Consider the following 26,703-nt stretch of genomic DNA (forward strand, 5'->3'; position numbering starts at 1 on the left):
TAAGAGAACAGAGGAATCTGAATTATTTTATTCCAGTCAGTATAGAACTGTACCTTTGAATTCACACTTTTATAAAAGAGATGATAAATCACTAGTCAGACTAGAGTACATTGCTGGTTTTCAAAGTATCTTTTATATATTGATGAAATAGCCAAAAGGTAAATTTTGACAATGATTAAAAATCCATCCCATCCTGAACAGCATGCAGTTCATTGGAATATAGCTCTCTGAACATGACTATGTTCCAGACGATTAAAGATTTCTTCTTCTGTTTCTGGAGTGAGCTGTATATTATCTTTGATTGGAGACAAAGGATCTGACTTTCTACAAGAAGGAAGTTTTTCATATTCTCTGCACAAAAAAAACCAAAGACAAAACAAAATTGAAGAATGTTATGATATTTTGTGTTCCTAACCACAAGCCTGTAAGAACATACAGGTTAGAACAAAGCAAGACCTCTCACCTAACTACCCACTCCACCTATGAACAAATGAAAAATAAAAATTTATGTTGCAAAGTTTTAATTTCAATTTTAGTACAACTAAACAACTTCACTGAAAGTGACAGAATGATAGTTGTTAGCTTTACTTATGAAAGACTGTATGTACCCCATCCTCCTTTGGGTTGTACATGCCTCCTTAAAATTTAAATCTTCTGAAAAAGTGTAGTTTTATATAAATCTCCTGTGAGCCTTGACATTGAGGCACAACAGGTTAGTGTCCCACATGATGTATTTGCCATAAGGTAACAATTGTTAAAGCATAAGGCTAATTTAGAAACATCTTTAAAAAAAAAAAAAGCTAAGCAAGTTCTAGCAGTAAAAAACCCAATTTGTGAAATGTGTTGAGAAAAAAATCCCCTAAAAGCTAATAAATTATTGCTTACATAGAAGTAATAGAAAAATATGTATCTACATTATTAATACCCAGAGGTTACAAACCAACCAAAACTGGATGGATAAAATGTGCATGGTGGGAGCCAAGTCTTGCAACCACCAGCAGAGAGTGCCACCTAGGCTCACACTTTTTTATCTGCCTGTATTCTATTAAATCCAAATTTACACATTTTCTCCCTGTGAGCAACCCTGGTCAGACATTCCCAAATAGAGGTCAAGCAATAAATACAAAACCACTTTCATTTCTTCCTTGAAATTGTCAGTCATTCTTACACCCCATAAGGAAGACAATAAAAAGTAAGATTTCTAAAAATGTAAATACCTTAAGTCATACTTTTTAAAGAGAAAATGGTTGTATGTTTATAATAACCTACCCTAAAGGCCCAAACTTACTAAAATACATTCATCTGAATTAACATATGCTCACCAATATCAACATTTACTACTCAGTACAAAGAATACTTATGTCATATTCACATTTAGTGAAAATAATTTCATTTAAATAAGACTTATTTATTCAAAGTTGAGGTTGCTACTTAAAGCTGGGAAAACTTTGCCACCAGGAATTTTTATCTGAGCCCATGGAGACAATGTAAGTCAGAATAACTACACTTCAGGTTCTGTTGTACTTTTTAAAAGTAATAGTTGCCCTTCAAATTCAAACCTTGAAGCTATTTGCAGAAACTTCAAGTTAGAAAAATCATCTCCACAAAGAAAAGCAACAGAATTTTATAATGTGCAATAATGTCTCTTATAACCAGATACTCTCACTAACAGAAATATTCCATCAGTTCACTGTTATCTTGAACACAGAATACTTCTGACAATCAGCCACCTCCAAATGTGAGTGACACAGTTAAATAGAAGCAGTCTTGTACTCAGTTAAATTTAGCAATTTTAATGCAGCTTTTGCATTTAGGTCAATAAATGATTTTTGGTGTTTGATGGCAAACAATGGCAATTATTTTCATATCAATTATGGTAAAGTAAATGTAATTAGCAATAAAATTCAGTAAGTGAATTTTAGTTATTTTTCCTGGTTAGAAAGAAAAAACTAATTATAAAAGCATATTTACCAAACCCCATGTTTACATCAAGCTTAGGAAATAATAAATCCTATGTAGAAAATATCTAATCTTGCACTGTTAGCCTTACTGAATTGTATTGAGAACATGTATAGAGTCTGCTTTGAAAATTGTTTCTTTGGGAAAAAAGCATGCAGTGTACTAAGTAAAGGGTTAAAGCAACTCACCTCTTAAACTGGAAGCTTTTCCAGAGTTCCCCAATAGTGGATTGCACCCCCAGCTTATTTTCAGTATCACAGTCCTTTCTCTTCTGCACAGGTGACAGTTTCCTGCTTAGTCCACTTACTTTAGCTGGTATCAGTGGCTTGAGCTTTGTTACCATATGTGACCTTATGTTACTGGATTTACGCAATCCAGGAACCTGGGGGATTTTAATATTGCAATACACGTGGTTAAAATGACAACCTGCAAGCAACAGATATCATGCTGCAAAGCTTATAATAAAAAAATAAAGTGTTTTACATTGTGTTGAGATAATGCAATCTGAAATGCCACAACAAAGTATATTTAGATTAGTCTATAATCTAAAAAATGGCATCTCAAACACAAGACATAGTGCAGCTCTAAGAACTGGCAAATTCGCTTCCATAAGTCTTCATATTAAGGTTGTAAATACTAATTTCTTTTGACTTCGGTTTTTAAAACCTTCTGAATAGTTACTTTTTCATCTGTTTGAAGACTATTTGTTGTGCTCTCATGTAATGCCATCTTTTAGAATTTTAAGAGCATCAACCCTCTGGTATCTCTACCTGCGAGTTTCACTCGGATTTCATGAAAATGGAGCCATAAGCAAGAGCACAGGTAACAGTACGATGACCCCAAGGATCATTAGACCTCTAGCTGGACTTTCTTATCCAATTTCTATACCAGGGGCTGAGAAAAGCTGTGCTTGGCCAGAATCTCTCTCTTAAATGCAACCAGACTTAAATTGTAACATCTCAGCAGCCTTTTCTTCAAAGAGAATTCATAGCTTAGTTCTTTCTGAAACATCACGGCATTTTGCCATCCCCCCACCACACACATTGGTTATATACTTTTTTTTCATCTCAAACACTGTGCTCAGTTTTGGTCCCCATCTACAAGAGAGACATTGAGGCACTGGAATGAGTCCAGAGACAGGCAGTAGAGCTGGTGAAAGGTCTGGAGCACAAGTCTGATGATGACCAGCTGAGGGAGATGGGAGTGTTTAGCCTGGAGAAGAGGAGGCTCAGGGGTGACCTCATCACTCTCTACAACTGCCTGAAGGGAAGGTGGAGCCAGGTGGGGGTTGGCCTCTTCTAGGCAACTACTGATAGGACATGAGGAAATGGTCTCAAGTTGCACCAGGGGAAGTTAAGTTTGGATATTAAGAAAAATGTCTTCCTGCAAACGGTTTTAAGGAATTGAAACTGGCATTGAAACAGGCTACCCAGAGCAGTGGCAGGATCACAATTCTTGGAAGCATTCAAAAATTGTGTGGATATGGCACTTCAGTGGTGAATATGGCAGAGCTGGGTTGACAGCTAGACCCAGCTGCAAAGGTCTTTTCCAACCTTAATGATTCTAGGATTCTGTTATTGAAATTGCATTGTTTCTACCTAAATATATAAAGCAGATCTTGGTATTCCAAGAAGGAGAAAAAAGTGTTTGGAATGTAAGCTAAAAATTGGAACAGGAATACTAGGAAAAATAAAGTAAAATCTTAGAACTGCCTGCTTTGTAGTATTTTGCTTTTCATCTATCACCTCTATCGCCTGGGTTTTTTTGCAGCATATGAAGGCACCTAAATCCTACGTATCCCTGTAATACTGAATTACATCTGAAGATAGAACTTAATTTAGCTAACCCAAAAGTAGGCTAAAAAATTTAAAGCCAGAGCAGAATGCTCTTTTCTATTACGAGTATTAGACTCTTTGCTGAGTTCACAGCAATTGTGAAAAATAATTAGCAGTAAAAAGCACAGCTGAAATAGCATCATAGGAAAATCTTGAGGTCTTAGGGAAATCTGTATCACTTAGACATTTCTTAGTAAAAAGTTTCTACTAGTTTTGATATTAGAATTGAGTAGGTAGCACTTCCTGTTTTGCACTGGAACCACTACAAGAGCTGACAAACTTTTCAGATTGCCTCCCCCAGTTATTAAATTTCGCTAAGTAAATCTACATAGCTAATATTGAGCTTAACAAAATCAGAATAACGTATGCATTAGGTGATTAACTGCTTCTTCCCTAAATCTGGAACTCATTTTCCCTTTTGGTATCTTTTGCTGTATTTAACATCAGCACACAATTCCTTTTTTTACACTTGCAGGATCCCAATAAATATCCTAACAAAATATTTATCCTAACAATAAATTCTAAGAGAAAACTGAGCCAAAAGTGATGCTCCTTATCTCTGCCTTCACTCTCCCATGGTCCTACTGGTGTGACAACACACAGGAGTCCAAGAGTCTAGGTGAGCCCAAGCTACAATATGACTGACATTTTGATTGCTGTTGTCAGGTTACTTTTGGGCCAAGACAGTTTTCTGACGTAATCCTTTATAATTATTATTCCCAGCACATAACAGAAGAAAAGAGAATTCATGGCCATGGAAATAAGTGGTGGAAATCCTCCCACTAGCCACTTGCTTTAAACTAACTCTATTGTCCTCACAGATTTTCAGCATTGCTCTTTTCTGAAGGGCTCCAAGCATGGTGAAATTTTGGGGTTTTTTGATGCTTATATTACATCAGTACTTCCATAATGTAATCCCCCAATATGTAATATATTCATTCTCCCAATATAGCTTCTAAGGTGAGCAAAATAATGTAACACATATTAACCACAGCTTTAAAACCAAAGTAATAAAAATTCTGAATGCCAGGATGATTTCCTTGTTCAGTGTTGTTGAGGAAAAGTAGGAAAAATGTTAATCTTCCAAAATACAAATGTAACTTACTCCTTAGCAAATAAGTTCCTAACAATAACCACAAGATGTCACTGTTTTACAAAACACACAATATTCTTGTCTGGCAGAGAGAAGCTTGTGATTTTTAGTCTGTCCACCCAAAACCTAGGGGGCATACATGGAAAACATCTGTCTCTTACATCTTTTGGCCAATTCTAATGACAACACCTAAGGGGTCAGGGCTGTTAATGTCTTAGAAGTTATGAACTAGACAAGTATATTAAGCTCTTAGAAATGTTCCAAAGACAAGGAACATAAATTTATTCTTATTCATATAAACAAACACAGAGAAGTCAAATTACCGTTGCATCTTATGACTGTATCTGGACTGTGAACATAGCTGCAATTTATATCATAAAACCTGAAATAGATTTACTTGCCTTACTTTACACTGAAGTGCTTAAAATCCCCAAACAAGTTGCAACACTGTTATCAATTATAGGTGGTTCTATTTCACCCCAGTACGAAGAATACATCTGCATTCCTTGTCAACATCTGCATTCCTTAAGTTTATCATTGCAAGTTCTAAAATGAGTAGAAACTGATTTTCAGAGTTCAGTAAAGCTCATAAAAGTAAAAGAATTCTTACCTTGGTCTTTATGATTGTAATTTTTTTGTTAGTTTGAACAGCAGAAAATAGTCCAGACAGAGAATATTGACCACCATTCAGTTTTGAATTAGAGTCAGATTCCTTCAAGAGAAAATTGATCTGGTTTTAAATAAAGTTACCTTTTTCTAAACACAAAATGTTTTCACATCTACATGTATATACTTTAAGCTGCAATGTTTTCAGCAGTTCTAAGAAATCATATAAAAACCTGGCTTTTAGCAAGCAACACTACAAAGGCATGCATATGCACCTCAAAGCACTTCAGGGACTAAAAGCAGACAACAAAAGGTTGCCTACCAGGTGTTTTTATGAGGCACTGAAGTGATAGCAGCAGAAAGACGCAAAACAAACTACAACCAGAGAACAGATTTTCTTTAAGCTAGTATGTCAATCCTTTCTGTACAATTATGTTAAGCATTGACAAGAATATGATCATCCTGTGATTCTATTTAGAGATAAGTTTTGTTAGTACAAGTTACATCATCTTTAGGGCACCATACTGCAAAGGAGACTTCACTGAATAATTTCTATTATAATTTAAAGTGAAAACAAATGCTGGAACAATGTCTAATTTTCTTACCTTTGCACCTAAGCTGTTGTTAGATGCCTGTAGGATTTCTGAAGACTCCGAACTGCATTCTGATGGCTCACAAGACCCATGAGACTCTGATGGCTGTTCCAGTTCTATTAAGGGGGAGGACTCTTCCTCCGATTCATCACACACATTAATCTGATCTTCCTGGGATACAATGCAGTTGTTTCTCTGTTGGTGAAACTGCTGTGAAAATACAGTATGAGGTAGACCAAGATTTCCTGAGTTACTTTTGAGGCTGCTAAACAACTGGGAACAACTTTTCTGTGTTTCTCCAGGAGGTGTAAAGACAGTGCATGATGATTTTTCAGTTTCTGAAAACCTAGAAACAGCTTCAGCTACATGTTTTACTTGCTGTTTCTGGCAATCCTGTTCAACATCCTGAGTTAGATCACCATCTTCCGTCTTAGCTCTACTGTCAAGCATAACTGCATCATTGCAGAAAAACCTAAAACAAACAAAAAAAAGGTGAAAGCAATGGGGAAGAAAGTTATTGATGATGGCATAGTCATTTGCATCATTGTCTCTATCCATCAATTTTATTTTCAAGGCATACATGCAGACAAATTATTTTGTCAACAGGAAAAGTCTCTCAGGGAGATATTTAGAAAAAAAAAAGAATTAAAGAGCAAGAAAAAGCATTTGTAAAAATGGCATTCTTTGACTGAAATGCTAAGAAGATTCTTCACCTGAATGAGAAACATCTCAAAAGCCTACAAAATTTAAGACTATATTAATTAACAATGATAAAGCTAGTAGTGAAATACTTCAGCACCACTTATCAAGGAAAATAGACCCCTACTACTTTTTTTTCTATTCTATAGCAGCAGTTCCAGAGAATACTGAGCACAGATTTAGTGAAGAACCTATCATCAGTGACAATTCTTAATTTTTCATGCAATAAAAAACTTTCCAAATCTTTCAGCTCAGAAAGGTACGCTTTAAAACTAATACCTTAAGACTGCTCTGTAAAATTGCACAGCTCAAAAAAATTCAGATTATTTAAGATAAAAATTACTCAATAATAGATTTAATTCTGATAATATTTCGTAAAACAAAAGCAAGTAGATGTGACCAAATAGGACTAAATGAAAAAAAAAACCAACCTAACAAAGTCCCTGTTCTCAAAGTGATGCTGCAGAGATCAGTAGTATCAGCTGAATGGAATGGGATAAGAATAGATATTTGTCTTGGAATATGACCAGGGTTAGCTTTACTGAAATAAACAAAAAGCCCAGTCAACTTAAGTCCATTAATTAATTAACTGCTTATATATTTGCCACAAGTAGCTATCCTTGGTTTTTTTTGAGATATATCACATGTCCTTTACCTGGAAAAAAACCCCAGACAACTCCTAATTAATTTTGTTACACAGAGATGTTTAATATTTTCTTGGGAGCCACCAAATTGATCACAGAGCCTGAACACCTCTCCCACAAAGAAAAGCTGAGAAAGCTTTTCTTCTCCAGGCTGTTCAGCCTAGAGAAGAAAAGGTTCCAGGAAGACTTTATAGCACCTTGCAGTACCTACAGGGGAACCTAAGGGAGAACTGGAGAGGGACTTTCCACAAAGGCATGTAGTGACAGGACAAGAGGGAATGATTTTAAACTGAAGGAGGTTGAAATTAGATTCTGAAAAGAAATTCTTCACCTTGTGGTGAATGTGAGTGTGGTGGTGCACTGGAACAGGTTGCCCAGAGAAGTTGCAGATGCCCCACCCTTGGAGGTGCTCAAGATCAAGTTGGATGGATCTCTGAGCAGCCTGGTCTAGTAGAAGGTGTCCTGACCATGTCAGGGGGTGTAGAATGTGATGATTTTAAGGTCCCCTCCAAACCAAACCATTCTGTGAATAGTCTCAGTCTTCACTTCAGCAGTAAAAAATGAACATTATCTGACTCACAAAAGATAGCATGCCTAGCACAAAGGAGACACCATCTTGGCTGAGATGCAATACAGCTGCATAAAAAGTTTGAGGTAGCATTTTTCCTATTTTCAGTATTCAGGCTATTTTAGCAACCAGGACAGCAAACAGTATTTTGCTACTTATAAAAACATGTGACATAAGCATACCTGCTTCTTGTTCCTGGAACAACTACAGCATCCTTCTCTTTGTTTTTCCTTTGTAAAAATGAAGCAAATTTATTTCTAACTCTGGGTAGTGAGTTAGAGCTTTCTTGAGTGATGGAAATTCCTGGAGAATCAAGGCTTTGTATTGCTGACACACTCTTTGGTGCTTGACCATCATTATCATTCTCCTTGATTCTTTTTGGTTTTGAAAATGAATATTGCTTCAACAGATCTCCATCTGAGACTTCTTCTGAATCTACAGACAATTTAAGCATCACTGTAAAAGCACATTCTACAATTAACCAGTTATGAGATAACTAAACATTACATATTTACTCTCACAGGCTTAAAAATATTAGTAAGGTCTGGTAAGAAAATAGTTTAGATGTCTTTAATGCCACTGTTTTCCAGTACATAGCCTTAAAAATACCTCGGTGAAAAGGTAGATGGAGTGAAGACAGAAAAACTACAATGACACTACATTTGATTTAGAGGCACATTGCTAAACTACCTTTGATAAGTGAGGGAATAGGAAGATACCAGCACTAACAAAGGAAAAACAGAAAGCCCCAGCAGTATAACCAGAAAGCAAAGGAAGCAGTGGAAAACACTTAACATAAAGCACAACAGGAACAAAAAGTGCCTCTTCTATTACAAGCCCACAGTTTATCTGAGCACATATAACTCAGGTGGCATAGAATATAACACAGATGCACTAGAGAAAGTGAAAAATTTGGTATGAAGAGCACCTATACAGGGGATAGTTGCAGCACAGTCTGAGTATAGAAAACATTCTTTATGTTTTCAGCCTGGCCTAATATCAATGCTAGGAAAAACAGGCTATTTTAACTTCTTCACAAGCCATTTTAAGATAGAAATTTAAGCCAAAACTATATCAAAATACAGCTTGTATTAAACATAACCTGAAATTGAAACCACCAGAGTTTTAGACCAAACCAAAGAACATTAAGACAAAGTCCTGTTGAAAGTTTGCTGTCACCCTTAATCACCATCTAGGCTTTAATATTATGGCTTGTTAGTCTTGTAGCCTGTTGAAAACAGAATACAGACAATAACATTCAAGAGTTAAGCCTCTAAAGCCTCATACCACAAAGTACAAGATAAAATACTTTCTTTTCCCACAGCCTTCTACCATTGTTCATACACTTAGTTAATATAAACATACCACTCCTTGGCCTTTTTGACAAGAGCTCTTTGCCTGCAAGCTTTAGTCCTTTAACGCTAATTATTTTCTCTATGCCTTTGGTTAATGGTTTCTCTGGGAAATGCATTTTAGGAGGAGCAGGATCTTCAGTGGGGCCAAACTTGTATTCTCTGCTCCAAATACTATTGACATGATTATCACGTTGGTCATTCCAGCCACAACTTCTCTGCTGCACAGGCTACAAAAACCAATTAAAAACAAGACACAGGTTTATAATTTTGCCTTCTATATATGGATTTCCTGACTTAGCATACAAGGAAGGAAATGTTAACATTTGTACATCTAGTGACACAGTCCACAAAAACCCCATTTTTTTGTTCCCACAATTCCCATGCTTTTCATACTTTCTGTTACACTCCCATGATATCTTCATTTCAATATGGCACAAGTGACTAAACTGCTCATCGCAGACCAAATTTAAAGCTTAAATTTTTTTTCTATTCAGGAAACAATTGAGGATTATTCTTGGATGAAATCCAAAGTTCTTTGTGAATTTTCTCTTTAAACGAGTTACTTCTGTAAATAGATTTAAGAACTTAGCAAATAAGTCAAATAGATCTTGAAGTCAAATGCCATGAAAAATAAAACTTTATATTTTAAAAGAAAAAGAGAATTATGTGTGTGGGAGCATGCATTCTCTGCAATACCAGAACAGCTTTCTGACAATTCATTTGTGGGTAACATTCAATCACATTTTCCCATTAACATTCAGACCCACATCAAGTTCTTAATATCTAACTTCATTATAAAGATGTTACCTGTGCTGTATCAGGGTTATAACTATCAATTTGTTCCATTGTATTGATATCAATATTGCCAATAGCAATTTGAAAAGCAGTATCATCACCAACATGTCTGTTCCCATCATAGTAAAGGAAAACATCTGAATGTCAGCAACTGAAAGTTACCATGAAAATTATAACAGCTGCTTTCCCATTTTTCAGCTAAAAAGCATGGCTAGAATATTAACCCAAAGGATTAATACTACTATTCCTGGCTCAATCTGATGTAACAGCAATTGTAATAGAACTGCAGTCTTTGGCAAATTGTACAAGTCAATATTAAATCCTTCAAATATCAGCAGAAGAGGCAGCAACTTTCTCCTTACTAATTTCTGCAAATGCCAGAGATCAGATGGCTTGAACATGCAAAGCTAGTAACTACTTTAACAGTCCCCTCTCCTTCCTTCATTTTCCTAATCTTACATGTTAAAATTTACATTGCACAGATGTGGCAAAATGCTACCTTTTCTATAGCAAGAGGGATCTGGTAAAACAGGAAATGCTAAATTAAGAGACTGAGTTGAGCACAAATTGCAAGAATTAAACTGGAAAAGATTATAACACACAACAAAGGCAGAAATTCAAGACAGCCATAAAGCAGTCAGTTTATATTTAAACTGTATTTAACTTCTTTTTTCTAAAGAAAACAACCAGATCAATAACTTCTGCCTGTATCAATAATAGGTCATTTAGTTATCTCCTGCACTTCAAAAAATTGATTAAAATCAGAGCAAAAAAGAAAAGAAGAAAACCCCCACAAAAGTTTAAGACTACAGAAAAGCCAGGCTTTAGTCAAAACAGGAATGCAACAAAAAAAAAAAAATCTAAGTACACCACAGATGCAATGAAAATTGTAAGATACCACATCAGCCCACCCTTATTTCCCCATTCTGCCCTTTCAACACAAAGGATACCGTCCTGCATAAGTCAGTGCTTCTGGATCAATATCATCTCCATAAGCATTCAGAGGAACTAATTTTCTGTTGACAGGATCAAAAACTAACTGATACAGGAATGTATTATTAGCTCGTGTAAAACCCTGTATGTATTCTTCTGGTACCGTTATATTCATCTTCAAGTACTGCCCCATTTTCTTAATTACCTGTCAAAAAAAGAAAGTACTCAATTGTTTCATTTTAGCAGGTTATGTGAAAGGTTAAATACATTTCAAATATTAATTATCTTTGCTTGTAATTAAATGAGTGTCTACTGCAACAAGCAGATTCAACTTAAATAGGGGAAGGAAAGAAAATACAACTTTGCACATTCTTTTCCCACTCTAATTGTCTACAATTACAAAAATAACACAATTCAATTTTTCTATCTCCTTCAATAAATAAATCAATAAAAAATTAGAAATCAGAAAAACATATATCTCCTTAAGGTGTATTTATTTAAAGTAATGGACATCAAATTTTTATCATTCATATTATCAGGACATATAATCAATATGTGGTTGTTCTAATAATGGAAAAAAAAAAAGTAAAACTAACCAGAATAAACCCTGGAATTTTGCTCAGACATACATTAAAGCAAATAATGATTTGCATGGGAAAAGTTCAAAGTTCCCCTTTTACTTCCTCAAAAACCAAACTAGGTTTGGCTTGCTCTGATGTCTGCTCTATATGACACAAAATATTTTAATTTTAAAAATCATGGTTCTTTGAGAGAAAAAGATAAATACACTGTAACACACAAGTCATTTAAGAAAGAAAATAACACACCTAAGTTAATTAAACTGCTTTTCTGGATTATTTACCTGCCTCCAGGACAGCCCCATCAGGTATTCTTCTTAATAGCTCTTAACCTCTCTACTCTCTCACTACCCATGCAGAAGAAGTTATTCCCACCATCTCAGACTATTTCCCAATACAAGATTTGTTTTAATTTCACACGTTGGGCAAGGAAAACCAGCCTATATTAATTTGCTTCGCATCTTATCACACTTTTCTTTCATACCATTTTTAATATAGGAATGTCCATATCCATATGTATGTAATGAAATAGGATTCCCAGTCTCTGCCCCTCCTCCACACAGATAAATCTGTACTTATACAGAGGATACAGTTCATTGAGCAGTTCTAATAACTAATCTGCAGAAGCAGAAGAAAGCAGTAATGGGGCAGGGAAAATATCAAAGTCTTTAAAAAAAAAATTAAGTTTCCCTTCAAACACAATGTACCTTTGAAGTATTAAAACAATTATTTACCTAAGTTTACTTTGGTATTTTTCTTATAAATACACATCAGCTTCAACACTTAAGTTTAGGACAGAATCTTTTTTAAGAAAAGGTAAAAATACTTTTTAGTATTCTCCTCAAAATGGAGGAAGACAAGAATGCTTCCTATTTTCTGTTCAGTGTTAAATTTCATATATACTGATATAAGCTGCCAAAAAACAAAGCACAAAGCAAAACTGAGTTTACCTTTATAATATCTGGATTGTTGGCTAATTTTAGTAACTTGCATGCTTTAGCTAACCCAATTCCATGAATTGAAGGGAGGTAGTCACAACCAGAAAGAATACACATGTAGCGGAATTTCTCTTCTGTAAATACATTTCCAAGCTGCTTGCAGTTTCCTAGTCGAGTTTGATCTATCTCTAGTCCATTTCCAAACTTGTCAATTTTCAGAAACACCTGAAAATGAAGAGGAAGTGAAAACAATTTTCACCCATATAAGGTGGTTCATTGCACTTGGTGGAAACAAGAGAGGCAAAGTGCTATTCTCATCTCTTTCCCACATTTGCTGTAGAAGAGTTAGTCCATACATCAAACACATTTGGCATCTTCAAACTCTGCTTTTCGGACATCAGCAAGAGGTAAAGGTTATTAGTATTTTCTTCCATACCTTTTTACATCCAAAAGCTAAAAGATCAGAGTCTTCTGTAATTATAGCTTGAACCATGCCAATCTTATTAAGATAAGCCAGCTGAGCATCAGCTTCGTAAGGAGCAACAATACAATCAACTCCCTGGGCTCGTGCAGCCTGTACATACACAAGAAGCATACAAGTACTTTGCATTAATTTTCAGTAATTACCTGAAGAGATCTGAAATCATAAAAACGTCTACATTAAAAAGCCAAAACCATGACTGTTTTAATCACACACCCATCCTGCCCCCAGTAAGAGTCCAATATTTCATATTCAAAAACTCCACTTTAAAGCAGTTTAGATCTATATACGGTTTACAAAAACAACCTTTCTTATAACACAATGCATCTGACCACAGGTGGCAGCTTTGCACTCATGCAAGTTATATTCTGGACAAAGGAGAACAGTACTAGAACAAACTTAATACTTTTTGATGAAGACCTTATGACTGCATTGAAATTATAGCAAAAAACTACTAGAACAATTTTTAATCAGACAAATTTTTTTCTGTACTCCATACTAGGAAACTAGAAAAGGGAAAAAATGCAAAAAAAAATGTTGGTTTCTTTTGTGCTGCAAGAGTAAAATGGGTTCAAATTCAGTGCATAGCAGGAGGAAGGGATGTGCTTTGTTTGACACATCATTATTTATACAAATGGGCATAATAAACTTCAAGCTTGTTAATTGTGCCTAACACAATTCAATAACATGCAAGTCAATTACAGAGTAGGCAGGTGGGAATACTTTTCTTTCCTATATAGAATAAGCAGTGATGTAGCAACAAAAATGAAGAGTAGGATATGCTAGCTATTGCAGAGATGTTTTTTGAACTGGCACTATCAATAACGTTGATAACTTACTTTAATAACTTCATGAGCCATAGCATGGGTAATATTTACACTACGCCCAAAACATTCTCTAGCCTCTGACAGTCTCCCTTCCTGCAACAATTGTTTCCCCTTCAGAAGACTGGCTTGACGCCTCCTAAAAGAAAGACAAAAATATCACTAATCTTAGGTTATTTCTCACTTAAAAGAACAAACAGCAGAATGGGCTAAGAGACAGGTAAGAAACGGGGGAAAATTGCAACACCTTCCAAATGTGAGACACTGCATGATTTCTTAAAACAAAAGAATAACTACATCATTGTATTGAAAAGGACAACTAGATCTGAATGTTGGGATTTATAAGATTTTCTCAGAAAACAGTGACAAATAGGAACTGAAATCAGCACTGTAAAAGAAGAAATAGACCCACTCAGCTTGTAGTAAAATAAATTTAATGGGAGTTGGCAGTTATCTGACACTAGATAGTTATTGATTTAGAGGACAGAAAACCTAGTTTACTTAATTTCATCAATCGGAAATTGTTCACTTCACGCTGAAGAAAGCACACGTCTCATGAGACTTTATAAATAACATCCACTAGTGAAAAATTGTCATAGCTTCAGTGAAAATTCCCATTTATAGGGACCTGAATCCAAACTTGAAACAACTTTATCTTGTTAGTTGTAGAGAAAGATGAGGAAAGGGGTACTATTTTGAAATAAAATTATATTGGGAAAAAATATTTTTGTTCAGAGATCAGAAGTGTGTGTAAACTAAAAGCCTCTAATGACAGGAACTACTGCTCAAAGTCTTACTTCCTTCCTTTATAAAATGGCTTTCATTTATGAAGTGCATCTATTTTTGGAATGAAACCTCTAAGAAATTTGTATGATTTTAGATGTAAATTAAAAAATAGCATGCTACACTGCAGGGAGGTTTACCAAAACTTGCTTCCTATCTGAAGGGTTTTTGATTTTTACTGTAGTGATAGAACTCCTTCACTTGCAAATCAATACACTTCAGTACTTACTCTCGTCGTGCCTTTTCCACTTCCTTCTTAGAGGGTAGGGTACATCCATCAAATACCAAAATTGGTTTAATTCCAAATGAGAGGAGCATATGAACAAGTTTCATACAGAAAGCTACATAACTGTATCAACAATAACAAAAGTAAGAAAAGAGAGATAAATTTTATTGTTAATCACAAGTCTATTAAACATTTTTCCAGTTGCAGGAAAGGAGAACTGTAAGTTTAGGACTGTTGTTCAAAAATCGTAACAGGCTGTACATTCTCCCAGTATCACAAAAAACCTAAGAGCACTTGCATGCAGTTTGGTTGATTTTTTACCAAGAGAAACAATCCACCTCCCAGTTCAGAACTGGCCTGACTGCTCCTCTCTCCCAGACAAAATGAAATAAGAATTCAAGTATAATTCAGTTGATTTTGCTACATTGAGACAAAAACGTAACCAGTTAAAACATGAATTGTCTTTTTACTTTCAGCAACTCAGTTCACAATGGCCAGGGAAATAGGAAGCAGACAAGCAGAGTACATGACCTTTCTCCAGAAAGGCAGATTAAATGCACTTTTGTAGATTTGGAAGTGATGGGGGTTATTTAATTTCTCCAACCTTCCACTGCCTTCAAACCCATTTCTTGAAAAAATATTTGTTGGGCATTCCAGATGTTATTTATTCCCTCAGACCTCATCTTCTTACCTGGAATTTCTACAGATTTGTATGAGATCATTTTATCAGCAGCACAGAACTAAGATCTAACAACTGTTGTAAACACTAAGCAAGCATATTGCAGTGATGTTCAAAGAAAAAAACATTTTTTTTTTAATTTTAAAGACATTGTTTAAAACAGCAAGAGCAACTCCATCAACAGAGGAAGGGAGGAGAGTGGGATTTAGAAGCATTTAGAATGCAAGGATACCAGTACTGAAGAAACTTGATTTAGGAGAGAAAATACAGAAAAATAACTGATTTTTGAAAGATGGGAGCAAATAGCACTGTAGCTATATAGTACCTTCATCTGGATGAATTCTAAAGTATGAAAGGACTCTACACTATAGTTAAGGTGCCAGTCAAGGATCATATGTGCATGGAAACAAGATTTGACCATAAAGTACTCATGTAATCAAATTCAACTATTCCCAAGTTTCCTATGAGTATTTCTCCTGACAGGCAATTTTTTCCTCAGCTGAAGCGTATCCTATTCTCAGGACTCTGAGGAACCTCCACTACCTTCAAGGCAGGGTTGGATTGAAATTCCACAGTTCTTAACATAAACAGCAGGAAATATTTGAATCCATTTGCAAAGCACCAACTCTCTTTGGCCTCCAATCTAATATTTGATGGACAGGTGGTGCCAAGCAATTGGACAAGAGGCAGCAGGCAGAAACCAAATCATAGGAATTCCACTAGAATATAAGTAGAATTCCTTGCTGTGCAAGTAACCAAGCACCGAAACAGGTTGGCCAGAGAGGTTTTTGAGTCTCTTCCCGCTCTGGAGATATTGGAAAGCCATCCGGACACAAGCCCAAGTAATGTTCTCTAAGGGAGCCGGCATGAGATGACATCCTGTGGTCCTTTAAATCTTACCTATATCCAATCTAAAACAAGAGCTCAATCCCCATTTCCAGAGATGGGCAAGAAATGCAAACCTGATCTAAGGTGTGGAGCTAAATCTGAAATAAGACCACAATTTTTGTTCATTTCCTTCCCTAGAACTGTAACTGTGTAAACGTGTTTTAGAAAAACTACTTTAGCTAAAAGCGTAGTATGTTCAGTAAAAATCTTACACCTTATTCAGAGCACAACAAATCTCTCAAAATTCCTTGGCATCATTCCAACCTTTGTCACAGAAGAGTTTACAAAGTCTCTTTGCATACAAAAAGGTGTCTGAAAATAATATTAAATTTCAAATTAAAGAATTGCACGTACAGAATTTTATCAGAGAAATGATATTATAGTTGAGTGATATGTGCTAGGGAAAAAACCTAACAGATACAGCTTTGGGTATTAAAAAATATTTTGGAGAGGTTTGTCTCCAAAATATAGTTCAATTTTTTTTTAAGTTTTATTTTGTACAGCTAGAAAGCTGTTTATTTATCGCCAAAATTTCCATTTCTAAGGAGCTCAACTCAGAATTCAGAATCAATAGCAAGAAGCGAAACTACTGTAACTTAGGTATTAGTTCAAGAAACAGCAAGTTAACAAAACTTTAGTTTGTAAAAGGGCTGAGACAAACGTAAGAAAGACTTACAAATCCGTGGGCTCTCCTCGGGCCAGCTTCTCAGCACAGGCATAGGCGCCTTTGTGCAGCCAGCAGTAGGTGTCCACAGCTACCGCCATTCCTTTGTATTTCTTCACGTGGGAAGGCTCGGCAGCCTCCTTGATGAACTGCAGCAGGCCCTGGATGCCCATGATGCCGCAGAGCGGGGAAGCAAAGAAAGCAGCGAGCACAAGCCGAGCGCTCGGTGCCCTCGATGGCCACCCCCGACTCCTCCAGGACCGCCGGGCCAGCTCACACTCGGGGCGCTGCGCCGCGCCACCAGCCCCCGCGCCTGCCCCCACGCATCCCGGCCCGGCGCCGCGTCCCCACGGCGGTGGCGGCTGTACCTGGTTGCAGGTGGGCGCTGCCCGGAGAGGGGGGCGAGAGAAGGACAGAAGGACAGAGGGACGCGGGAACGCTTCCTCCGGCCCGGCCCGGCCCAGCCGCAGCGCGCGCCGCTGCCCGGGGCTTTCAAGCAGCGCGCGCTGAGCGCGGTGGCCCCGCCCCGCGCGCGGGGACTACGATCCCCATGGTGCCCCGCGCGGGCGGGGCGGTGCATGCGGGGCGGCGCATGCGTGCCGGCATTCCTGGCGGCATTCATTCCTCACGGCCGGCGTGCGGCGGACGCGGCTCGCGTATAACCACCAGAAGGTGACACTTCTAAACATTAAATACGCAGAACTCAAAAGGCCCCGCAAAGTTTTAACAGGACAGTGGACTGTAGCCGACGCTGTGAGAGGAGAGGGGAAGGGAGGGGCTGAGGCGGGTCACCGCCTGCCAGGCTGAAACCCCGGTTAGTGTAAGAAGGGATGGCCGAAGTTACAATTATGTGATGCAGGTCCTTTTTCTTGTCAGTTACCGTGAGGGTTTGCTTGCATAAATAAAAGCAAAACTTGCAGTAAGATGTAAATGTAGGCCAATATCTAGCAGATAGAAGTTAGTTTTCCCACATGGCACTTGGAAGCCCGGACAGTTCTTGGCTACTTTGACTCGGTGAGGTGGATGACAGCAGTGTAGAAAGCAATGTTTCCAGACAGTGGGCAACAAAGTTTAAATTCAATTCTGTAAATAGCACATCTGAATTACAATTTCTCAGCTAAGAAATGCATATAAATAACTGGGTCACAGTGATACCATAAGACATTTTAATGTTGAAAATATTGATTGAAATCTGCTTTGCCATTTCTTTTTTCACTCCACAACTCTGACTACATACGACACACTCCACAAGTCTGAAATCCAACTGCAGTTAGAATCCCTTTGGATTAGGTTCACTTCTCTTAAGAATATATTTTTCTGTCACTTCTGACATTTCTTTTTCTGTCAAACCACTGTCCTCATAGGAAGAACAGTAATCAGAGTAGACAATGTAATGTACCAGTATCATTCAAAATCTTATGTGCAATTCAATTAAATATTGGACTATTTTCTGTAAGTTAAAAATAGTTAAAAATAGGCCTGAGGTGAACCTCAGAGTCAGAAGCACTGGAGCCAATGAAGTGTTCTTCAAGGAAGCCAGAGCTACAAAACTCTTGCCCAGCTCAGATTTTCCTTTTCAATTTCTTCACCTGAGAGGATGGGTACTTTGGAATTGAAGAGTTAGCACAACATGCCTTAACATTCAGTCAAATGTCTTCAGCCATGTATGAGCCAGTGTGACCCACCCTCAGGACATCTCATAACTTCTATAAAATAACAGGAGCTTGATGCCATGAGTCAAGGGCTTTGTTGGTTTCAGTAAAGCTATTAAAACTGGCTAAAGATACCGATCTTTAAGTTCAACAGTGTCCCTTGGAAGAAAGTAGTCAGATGGTAACATTTTGGTGAGTTATTCCCTGGAAGAATACTGTAGTATTGCAGTTTTATTTCCCATAGGTAGCAGATGAAACAGGGAAGCAGCACTGCATTACGGTTAGTTGACTTGTAGTAATATAGAGAATTTTTTTCTTTCATGTATCAAGAGAATTGGTTAGACTAGAAATTACTGTGCCAAGTCTCTGGTGTGTGTTTTTCTCTTTCCTTGAGCAGTTTTGTAATAGTGACTGGCAGAATGCATTTTAAAGAGATCTTGAAGTAGAAAGTATAGCAGAAACATTTTGTTTTCTTTGCAACTGTTTTCTGTCATGTAATAAAAAAAGAAGAGCCATTCTGAGTATAGTCCTGTTGACCCTAATAGAAATTTGCGATAGGTGCCCAAGATAAAAACACCAAAGTACCTCTAGAACTGCTTCTTTCTCAACACAGCTCTCCTAAAGAGGAAACAGAATCACTGTCTGATGCAAACATCTAGCCTTTACATGGAGAAGTAAAGCAAAATTAAATTTGTGCCCACTGCAATGGGCAAGGACATCTTCCAGATTTTTACTGAACTTCCTTCCATGCAGTGTCTGGCACAGCTGGAAGTGTCTTCATGCAGAAGATTAAAATCCTTGGAATGAAAACTGGCACTTTGCTGAAGCTTACAATCAGACCATCAGCTTTAGAGATATTAACAGACTGTCTGGTTTACAATAATTTTTCCAAAATTTCAGTGAATTTCTCATTACTGCTACTATATTGTTTTCACTGCTTAAGAAGTTGATCACTTTTATCTCAAAAAGTTGGTTTGGAAGTTAATTGGACTATTTAATCAATTTCTTAGAAAATAAATTTGATTTTTCTCTGACAGGCGGCAGCATTACATTCATTGCATCCTTTATCTCTCTTTTATTGAAATTTCTATTATTGGACTATATATTTTCACAGCTTTTTTTAGCCAAGCTTTAATACTACTAGCAAATTCATGAACAGTTGTACATATATGAGAGAAGTTTAGGGGATGACATCCTTAAACTATCTTTAGTAGCAGAGGAAATGTTTTTAAAAGTTCCTCATTTATCAGGAAAATATTATATGAATAGTGTTAGTAATGTTATTAAAAACCTGTATTTTCTAGTTAACATAGTTTTGTTATGGGCATCTGCTGATTGTGTTAGCTTAGTAACTATTCTGAACTTAAGCCTGGCTGCGCTGCTTGTGGCAAGTTTTTTTTGTCTGGAAGCACAATGTCAGTATAGAGAACAAAAGCATGCTCAACTCTAGTATCCCAATGCATTTTTTTCCCCTTGTGATCTGTCGTGGTGGAATCACACACGCGGGTGCTGCTGAAGCCTCTGCTCCTTGCTTGGCTTGCGTGGCTCAGCCTGGCCCCTAGAGGCTTCCTGGGACACAGCCTCGCCTGCAGCCGAGGGCAAGGGGCACTTCAGTTTCGCTTTCGGAGCCGCACAGGCAGGAAAAACTCTCTTTTATTTGTAGGTATATCTTCAAACAAGTCCCGCAGTCATTACTACCACTTTAAATTACTCTTGGTTTTTCTTTTTTTTTTTTCTTTTTGACCTCACAATAATACAGGTGCCTCCAGACTCTCCAAGTCTGTCCAGAACTTGAGCTGTGCCAAGGTGACTTTCTTCATTTTGGGAATTATACAGAGCTCTCTCTCCATATATCACTAAGGCATGATCTAGTAGCATTAACAGCTTGATTCAATAATTAACAAGAAACTGCAAAACGACGAGGGAACTGCTGCTGATAAGCACAAACAGCTCGGCATGCTGTGGGAAAGGAACGGATGTGTCGTGGCATTTAAAGAGAGCCTGAGACACTCCAGTCCTGCTGGGGCAGGTGAGCAGCCTCTGGGGAATTGTTGCTGTCCATTTATTTCACTTGGTGCTGGACCCCCTGCACCTCAGGTAAGCTATTCCTAGACTTACACACTCTGCATATGTAGTTTATTTTTCTGAGAAAAGGGATTTTGAATAATGTTTGACAGCCTTCTTTTCCTTAGTGCTTCTGGTAGCACGCAGTGAAGTAGCAGGTGAGTGTCTGTGTTTCAGGGAAGTCTGCAGAAACATGAACCATACAGGGCCTTGCTTAAAATCTTGTTTTAAGACAGTAGCTCAACTAAAATGACCTTTTAAATGAAAGCTTAAAATGGAGCAAAAAATTTCTTTTGTCATAAACAGGAAAACTGTAGCTGAGATTCTCAGAGATCTGATTCCAGCTCACAGACTTTATGGGACTTTCAGCCCAGAAAGAAGAGCAGAAGATAGATGTTTATTTTTCAGGTACAGGCTCCTCAGTGTGCAGTGCAGTGAGCAGGAGAAATTGTCTCTAAAAATGCAGCAGTACTCCCTCATAGAGGAAAAGAATATTTTGCTGAGTTATTGGGGTGAAGTTGCCCTCTCCCTTTCTTAGAGTGGGCAGCTGATGGCAGGTGCTTCCACAGTGCTCACTGCCCTCTCAGTATTACTGGCTGCTCTCATACATAGTCTCAGGCCAGAAGTTGGGGATAGATTCGTGCTGATCTTCTTTCTTACTCTCATCTTTCTCTGTCCTCTTATGCTCTGTATTTCTGCAGGTGCTGTAATGATAAGGACAGCACCAGACAACAGGGTACCCTGATTCATCTGCAAATGCATGTGGCTATATACTCCTCATCTGGCCTTTACTGAGGAGGTTTTTTTTTTTTTCACTCCTGGAAGTGAAAAGTATCCATTTTTATTCTGATTGCACTGATTTTACTGTGGTTCATGTTACAGCCACTAGATACAGTTACACTCAAGACACTGATTTTGCTAGAGATCTCTTCAAACCAGAAAGGCCTGTCAGCACCTTGTTAAATTCCAGCTTTCCAAAAAATGGCATAATTAGTGAGGGCTTTAAAATATCTTTGGTCACTTGAAGAGAATGGAGACTTGCAAACTAAAGAGAACAGGGTCACTACTTAATGCACTTACCAGTACCTATCTATAAAGGTCTTAAAGTAACTCAGTCTGGAGCACAGAGAGCTTGGCAGCAATGAATTTTTATCAGTCTCATTACTTTACACAAGCCTGGTAACACAAGTGCTAGTCTGGACTGACATAGCCTCTAGTTTATATAACCACATCGATAATACAAAGATATTTCACACAGGTCAACGACATAGAGATGTTTTATCAGATTCTGTTAGAACTTTCTTACATTTCAGAGATGAAAAAAGAGAGGCTTTGATGCAAAAAAAAAAAAAAATCAGATATTTTGCTGGGATGATTCTCTGGAATCAGATAGGGTGATCAAATGTTGTTTGTGCTTTCTAGGGAAATGGGGGAAGCCCAGTAGCCTGCCATTTCCCTTGCATCTGTTACATCTAGCCATACTAAGTCCCCTGTTAATTTCTGTTTCTCATATAAGTGTTCTTCTTTGTGCTACATGGAATAAAACTAAAATAGGTTAATCATTAACTAATTATGCCAGTAGCAGCTGAACAGTCTCATGTGTTCCCAACTGAAAGTAATCTAGAGTCTGTGTTTTTCTTTTTTGTAGGTACTGATATATTCCATATTGCTGAGTCTTCCAGCAGCAAATGAAAAACATGTATTTATTCCTCCTTTCCATTTTACCTTTGCTTTTGAAAGTCACTGGCACCAAAGATGTTATATTTGGTCATAATAATTTCACAGAATATCAAGTGGGCAACATGAACCTCATTCTCTCTGTCCCACATGGTGGGTCAATGGAACCTAAAGACATCCCTGATCGAGAGGCTGCCTGTTGGGATGCGAAGACATCCTCTTGTATTTTCTCTCATGACTGTCCTCCTGGAAGTATTCAAAATGCTATGAAATGCAAAGTGTCTACCAAGCAAGATAGGTATACCATAGAGGTGGCTCAGGCTCTTGCTGAAGAGATCAACAAAATTACTGATGGCTTCTTCCCACATATCATCATAAACCACCTACAGAGGTTCAAGATGGATGCTAACAGGGAAAAGGAAGAAGCCTCCTTTGGAATTCCCCTAGCAGAACAGGCCTGGGAGGACTATATGGGATTTTTGACCACTGCAAAATCACAAATGTCAGGGGGCCTAATTCTGGATATCCACGGACAAGCACATCCTGAAAGGTGGATAGAAATAGGTTACACACTTTCAAAAAATTCCCTTAACTCAGGCGTCTTTTCTGCATCAAATTCCTCAATTAGCCATCTGGCCAGTCAGCTGGTCAATGTGTCTTCTGAGGCTCTGTTTGCAGGGAACAGAAGTTTGGGTAAATATATTGAAGGACAAAATAAGAGTTATTTTTGTGTGCCTTCTCCATCCAATCCTAGCCCAAATAACGGAAGCTATTATAGTGGTGGGTACATAACAAAGACTTTTGGTTCCCGTAGTTCTGGCACCATTGATGCCATTCAGCTTGAACTGCCCCAGTGGGTCAGGGCAGCTGAAGAGCGTCACAGATTTTGTAAAGCGCTGGCAAGGGCTGTAATGAAATTCTGGCAAACTAACTACTGCAGCCAGCAAAATCACAAACTTCTGCCATGCTGAAGAGGCTGTCCTGTTATGATACCTTTCCTTAATAGAGTAGCGATCTGGAACAATCGAAAAACTCATTCACCTGGAACATCTAAGTGCGATATAATTGTGGATGCTGGTAGAAAGAAACCATCCTGCAAAGGAATGCATCAACATAGAGGAAATCCACAGATAATACCAAAAAATCCAACCCAAAAATTAACACACACCTTTGTACTAGACCCAGCATTGAAATGATTGCTGTAAGATGAGTGGGTGCAAGCATCACTTGCCTGTGCTTTATTTCTTTCCAGCCTCATGATAAGCAACAAATCTTCTTCTAATAAATTCTGTGCAATGCTTTAGTGGATTATCTGTTCAAAGAAATAAAATGTCTCTGCTTTTCTTTTGACACTTAAGAAAGACATTTGGGTAATATAATTGTATAAAATGTTTGGGGTAAGGACCAGTTTGCATGTGGTGCTTATAAAGCCCTAGGGTTTGGAAGTAAACAGTAATGCTGGGCAATGACATGCAGTCTGATCTACCCCAGGTTTTTTTAATGTAATGAATTAGGAAAAAAAGGTCTGATAGCACTTATAGCACTCTAACTTTGTCACACTTTAAATAGCACAACAGTAAGGTAGTGACTGGGTGGAAGGCTGATAAAGATAGCACACACACATTATGCCTTTTTGACAGTTTTCGTTACGGAATGATTCCCTCCTGAGAGTGTGCATTATTTTGCTCACTGTAGCATTAAACACTTAATTTATTCTGTGAATACTGTTACATTATGGATAGTTTCTGCACAGTGGAGAATATAATGGCATGAATAGCCACCACTACAAGTCAACTCCTAGAGAACACAGGCAATTAACAAAGAAAACCGAGCAGAGAAGGAAGCAAGACTGAAAAGGGTACCATTTGAAAATTAAGAACCTATGAAATCCTAGCACTGCTAAAAGTTTGGTAAGAAGAAAATATTAAGTAAATAGTCAGTTTTGAGGAAGTAAATAGTTAATAAACTGAAGAGAAGTGGGATATCTGCATCTTGCAACAAGAGTAAAATAATTTAGGCCGATTATTAGGGACAATTCCAAAGACAAAATATTAATTACGTATGATAAAACATACCACATACAAGCATCAAAATAAATGGGTAAGGATCTCTTTGAACCTGAACTGTGCATTTTTAATAGTCTTTGAAGACCAGGCCATTTTAGGTAACTGAAAGAGACTTTTTGTAGCTTTCAAAATGATACAGGACTCAGAATTGCAAGAATGTTACCTTTCATATCCTAACTGCTAAATCATGGATGAGAGGAAGTGAACACAAGTAGTAAATGGCAGATGGCACTTTATTTGGTGCCACTTGGTTTGTCAGACAAGTCTGATTTTAGTTCTGATCACAAGGTTGGCTAATGTGGTGGGCTGACCCTGGCAGACACCGAGTGCCTGCCCAGTTTCTTGCTTGCTTCCTTACTTCTCCCAGTGGGATAGAGAAGAGATGTGGAAGAGCAGAAGTGAGAACATTCTTGGGCCACAATGAAGACAGCTTAATAGGTGAAGCAAAGCTGCATGTGCAAGCAAAGCAAAACAAGTAATTTAAGTACTGCTTACCACCAGTAGGCAGATGTTTGTTTAGCCACTTCCTGGGAAACAGGGCCTCAGCACACATAATGGGAAGACAACTTGTGATGACAAAACACTATAACCATGAACATCTTAGTTCCCTCCCCCATTCCATGAAGATGTTTTATGGTATGGGCTGTCCCAGGTGTGTACCTTCCCAGCTCACTCACTGGGTGTGGGAAAAATAGCACCTTCCTGTTGTGCTGGCATTGCTCAGCAATAGCCAAAACACTGGTGTGTTATCAACACTTTTATTTACTAATCCAGGACACAGCACTTTACAGGCTGCTATGGAAGGAAATTACATTAATCCCTGCCAGATCTGGTACACTGATCATAAGAATTTTAAATATACTCCTACAAGATATTTTGAAGCTACCCTTCAATCCATCATAGCCTTGTAACAAGTTGAAGGCAGGTAAATAATTGCAAGTCATTGTATATTCAGTTCATGAGAAGAATGTCTTTTCAAGAAGGCCAGCAGATCAAACAGCATTCAATATCAGTGATATAGAAAACCTCCTATTTTCCCCAAAATAGTAGGTAATAATATCATTAGTTATATGCATTATAACTAGTTATATGCATTATTATATGCATATGTAATTACCTTTTTTCTCACTAAGGTGAGACACTTGGCACCATTTGTATGCTTAACCAAAGGATGAAAATGTGTTCTGTGCTCTGTGACATGTTGTGACATCGTCCTGGAATGCTGAAATGCAAGAAAAGATTTGAAGAATCATGATGCATAATTAATTGAATATGAGTTCAGCAGTCACTTTTCTGGCTTACAGGATGAACACACTCTTTGAAAGCATAAGCAAGGAACGAACAGGCAGAAACAGCAGGGCATATTGACTCTTTGTTGACTTTATGATTAATCTGGCAAGAAAAAAAAGCAGTGTAATATTCATTATTCAGAAGTTCAACTGGACAAATTGAAGCAGAGTGGAAAACAGTGGTTTTGATATAGAGTAACTGTCAGCAAATATACATTAAGTCAAATGGGCTTTTCAATATCTATTTATAATCATACACTGTCTTTACTGGAATTTATTCCTTGCGCAAAGGACTGGAATAAAAGTAAAGATCTGTTTTCTATATGTTCTACTTAATAACGAAATAGATTTAAATGTAATTGAAAAGAAAAACAAAGAAAAAATAACACAATAAATCTGCTAATCCACTTAAATGAAGAAACGAAACTACATTTATTTGTCTTTACTCAAGTCTTCATTGGAATCTAGATCCTTTTCCCGTCCCTTATGACTGGACTTCTCAGCTTTGATCCTTTGAAGACCTTTAAAAAATTTCAAAAACTAATTAACATACTAAGGTGAATAGACCAGATTGATAGCATTTTGTAACAGCATAGACAAAAAAATATTTTTGTGCACATAGCTTACAGAAAAAGTCTGATTTCATTTTGTTGTAAATCCATTGCAGTGCCATTGGCTTCAGAGTATTTTATTATATTTTTCAGGAAGAAAACAAAAGACAGATTTCCAAAGTACATTAATGGTCAGAAAAAATAGCATATGTGCCAACTATTTGAACACTGTGCTCCTGAGTTTTTTATGACATGCTGTAATG

General features: G+C 37.4%; 2 protein-coding genes and 1 long non-coding RNA gene across 30 annotated transcripts in view; 1 reads left to right on the forward strand and 2 right to left on the reverse strand.

The window, feature by feature from the left end:
- Positions 1 to 17,416, reverse strand: EXO1 (exonuclease 1). Of its 2 annotated transcripts, none has more exons than XM_064413705.1 (13): positions 17,154 to 17,416; positions 14,914 to 15,033; positions 13,917 to 14,040; positions 13,033 to 13,170; positions 12,609 to 12,821; positions 11,098 to 11,285; positions 10,160 to 10,256; positions 9,363 to 9,579; positions 8,180 to 8,453; positions 6,099 to 6,558; positions 5,498 to 5,599; positions 2,148 to 2,341; positions 1 to 351 (listed from the first exon to the last, which is right to left on the reverse strand). In XM_064413705.1, exons 1-13 carry the CDS (start codon positions 17,312 to 17,314, stop codon positions 210 to 212), a joined length of 2,430 nt encoding a protein of 809 aa, XP_064269775.1. In that variant the 5' UTR covers positions 17,315 to 17,416; the 3' UTR covers positions 1 to 209. The 2 variants fall into 2 exon arrangements, with proteins under 2 accessions (XP_064269775.1, XP_064269776.1); XM_064413706.1 differs by having other exon boundaries at positions 8,180 to 8,432; positions 17,154 to 17,397.
- Positions 17,417 to 17,717: 301 nt separating this feature from the next.
- LOC135296847 (uncharacterized) lies at positions 17,718 to 23,837 on the forward strand. Of its 4 annotated transcripts, none has more exons than XR_010358872.1 (4): positions 17,718 to 17,813; positions 20,553 to 20,890; positions 21,164 to 21,265; positions 22,506 to 23,837. It is a non-coding gene; the product is annotated as an uncharacterized LOC135296847 (long non-coding RNA). The 4 variants fall into 4 exon arrangements; XR_010358873.1 differs by having other exon boundaries at positions 20,553 to 20,822; XR_010358870.1 differs by lacking the exon at positions 21,164 to 21,265.
- WDR64 (WD repeat domain 64) overlaps positions 20,913 to 26,703 on the reverse strand; it is a 71,429-nt gene continuing 65,638 nt past the window's right edge. For 4 of the 24 annotated variants that reach the window (XM_064413688.1, XM_064413686.1, XM_064413689.1 and 1 more), the window contains 2 exons: positions 25,718 to 25,822; positions 20,913 to 25,141 (listed from right to left, as the gene is read on the reverse strand). In XM_064413688.1, the coding sequence (XP_064269758.1) occupies positions 24,872 to 25,141; positions 25,718 to 25,822 (375 nt within the window). In that variant the 3' untranslated portion in view covers positions 20,913 to 24,871. Of the gene's footprint in view, positions 25,630 to 25,717; positions 25,823 to 26,297; positions 26,411 to 26,703 lie in introns of those variants that run through there. The other 20 variants (XM_064413703.1, XM_064413704.1, XM_064413698.1 and 17 more) reach the window with 13 other exon arrangements.

The sequence above is a fragment of the Passer domesticus genome, chromosome 3 (genome assembly GCF_036417665.1).
Source record: "Passer domesticus isolate bPasDom1 chromosome 3, bPasDom1.hap1, whole genome shotgun sequence".
In the NCBI taxonomy this organism is placed as follows: Eukaryota; Metazoa; Chordata; class Aves; order Passeriformes; family Passeridae; genus Passer; species Passer domesticus.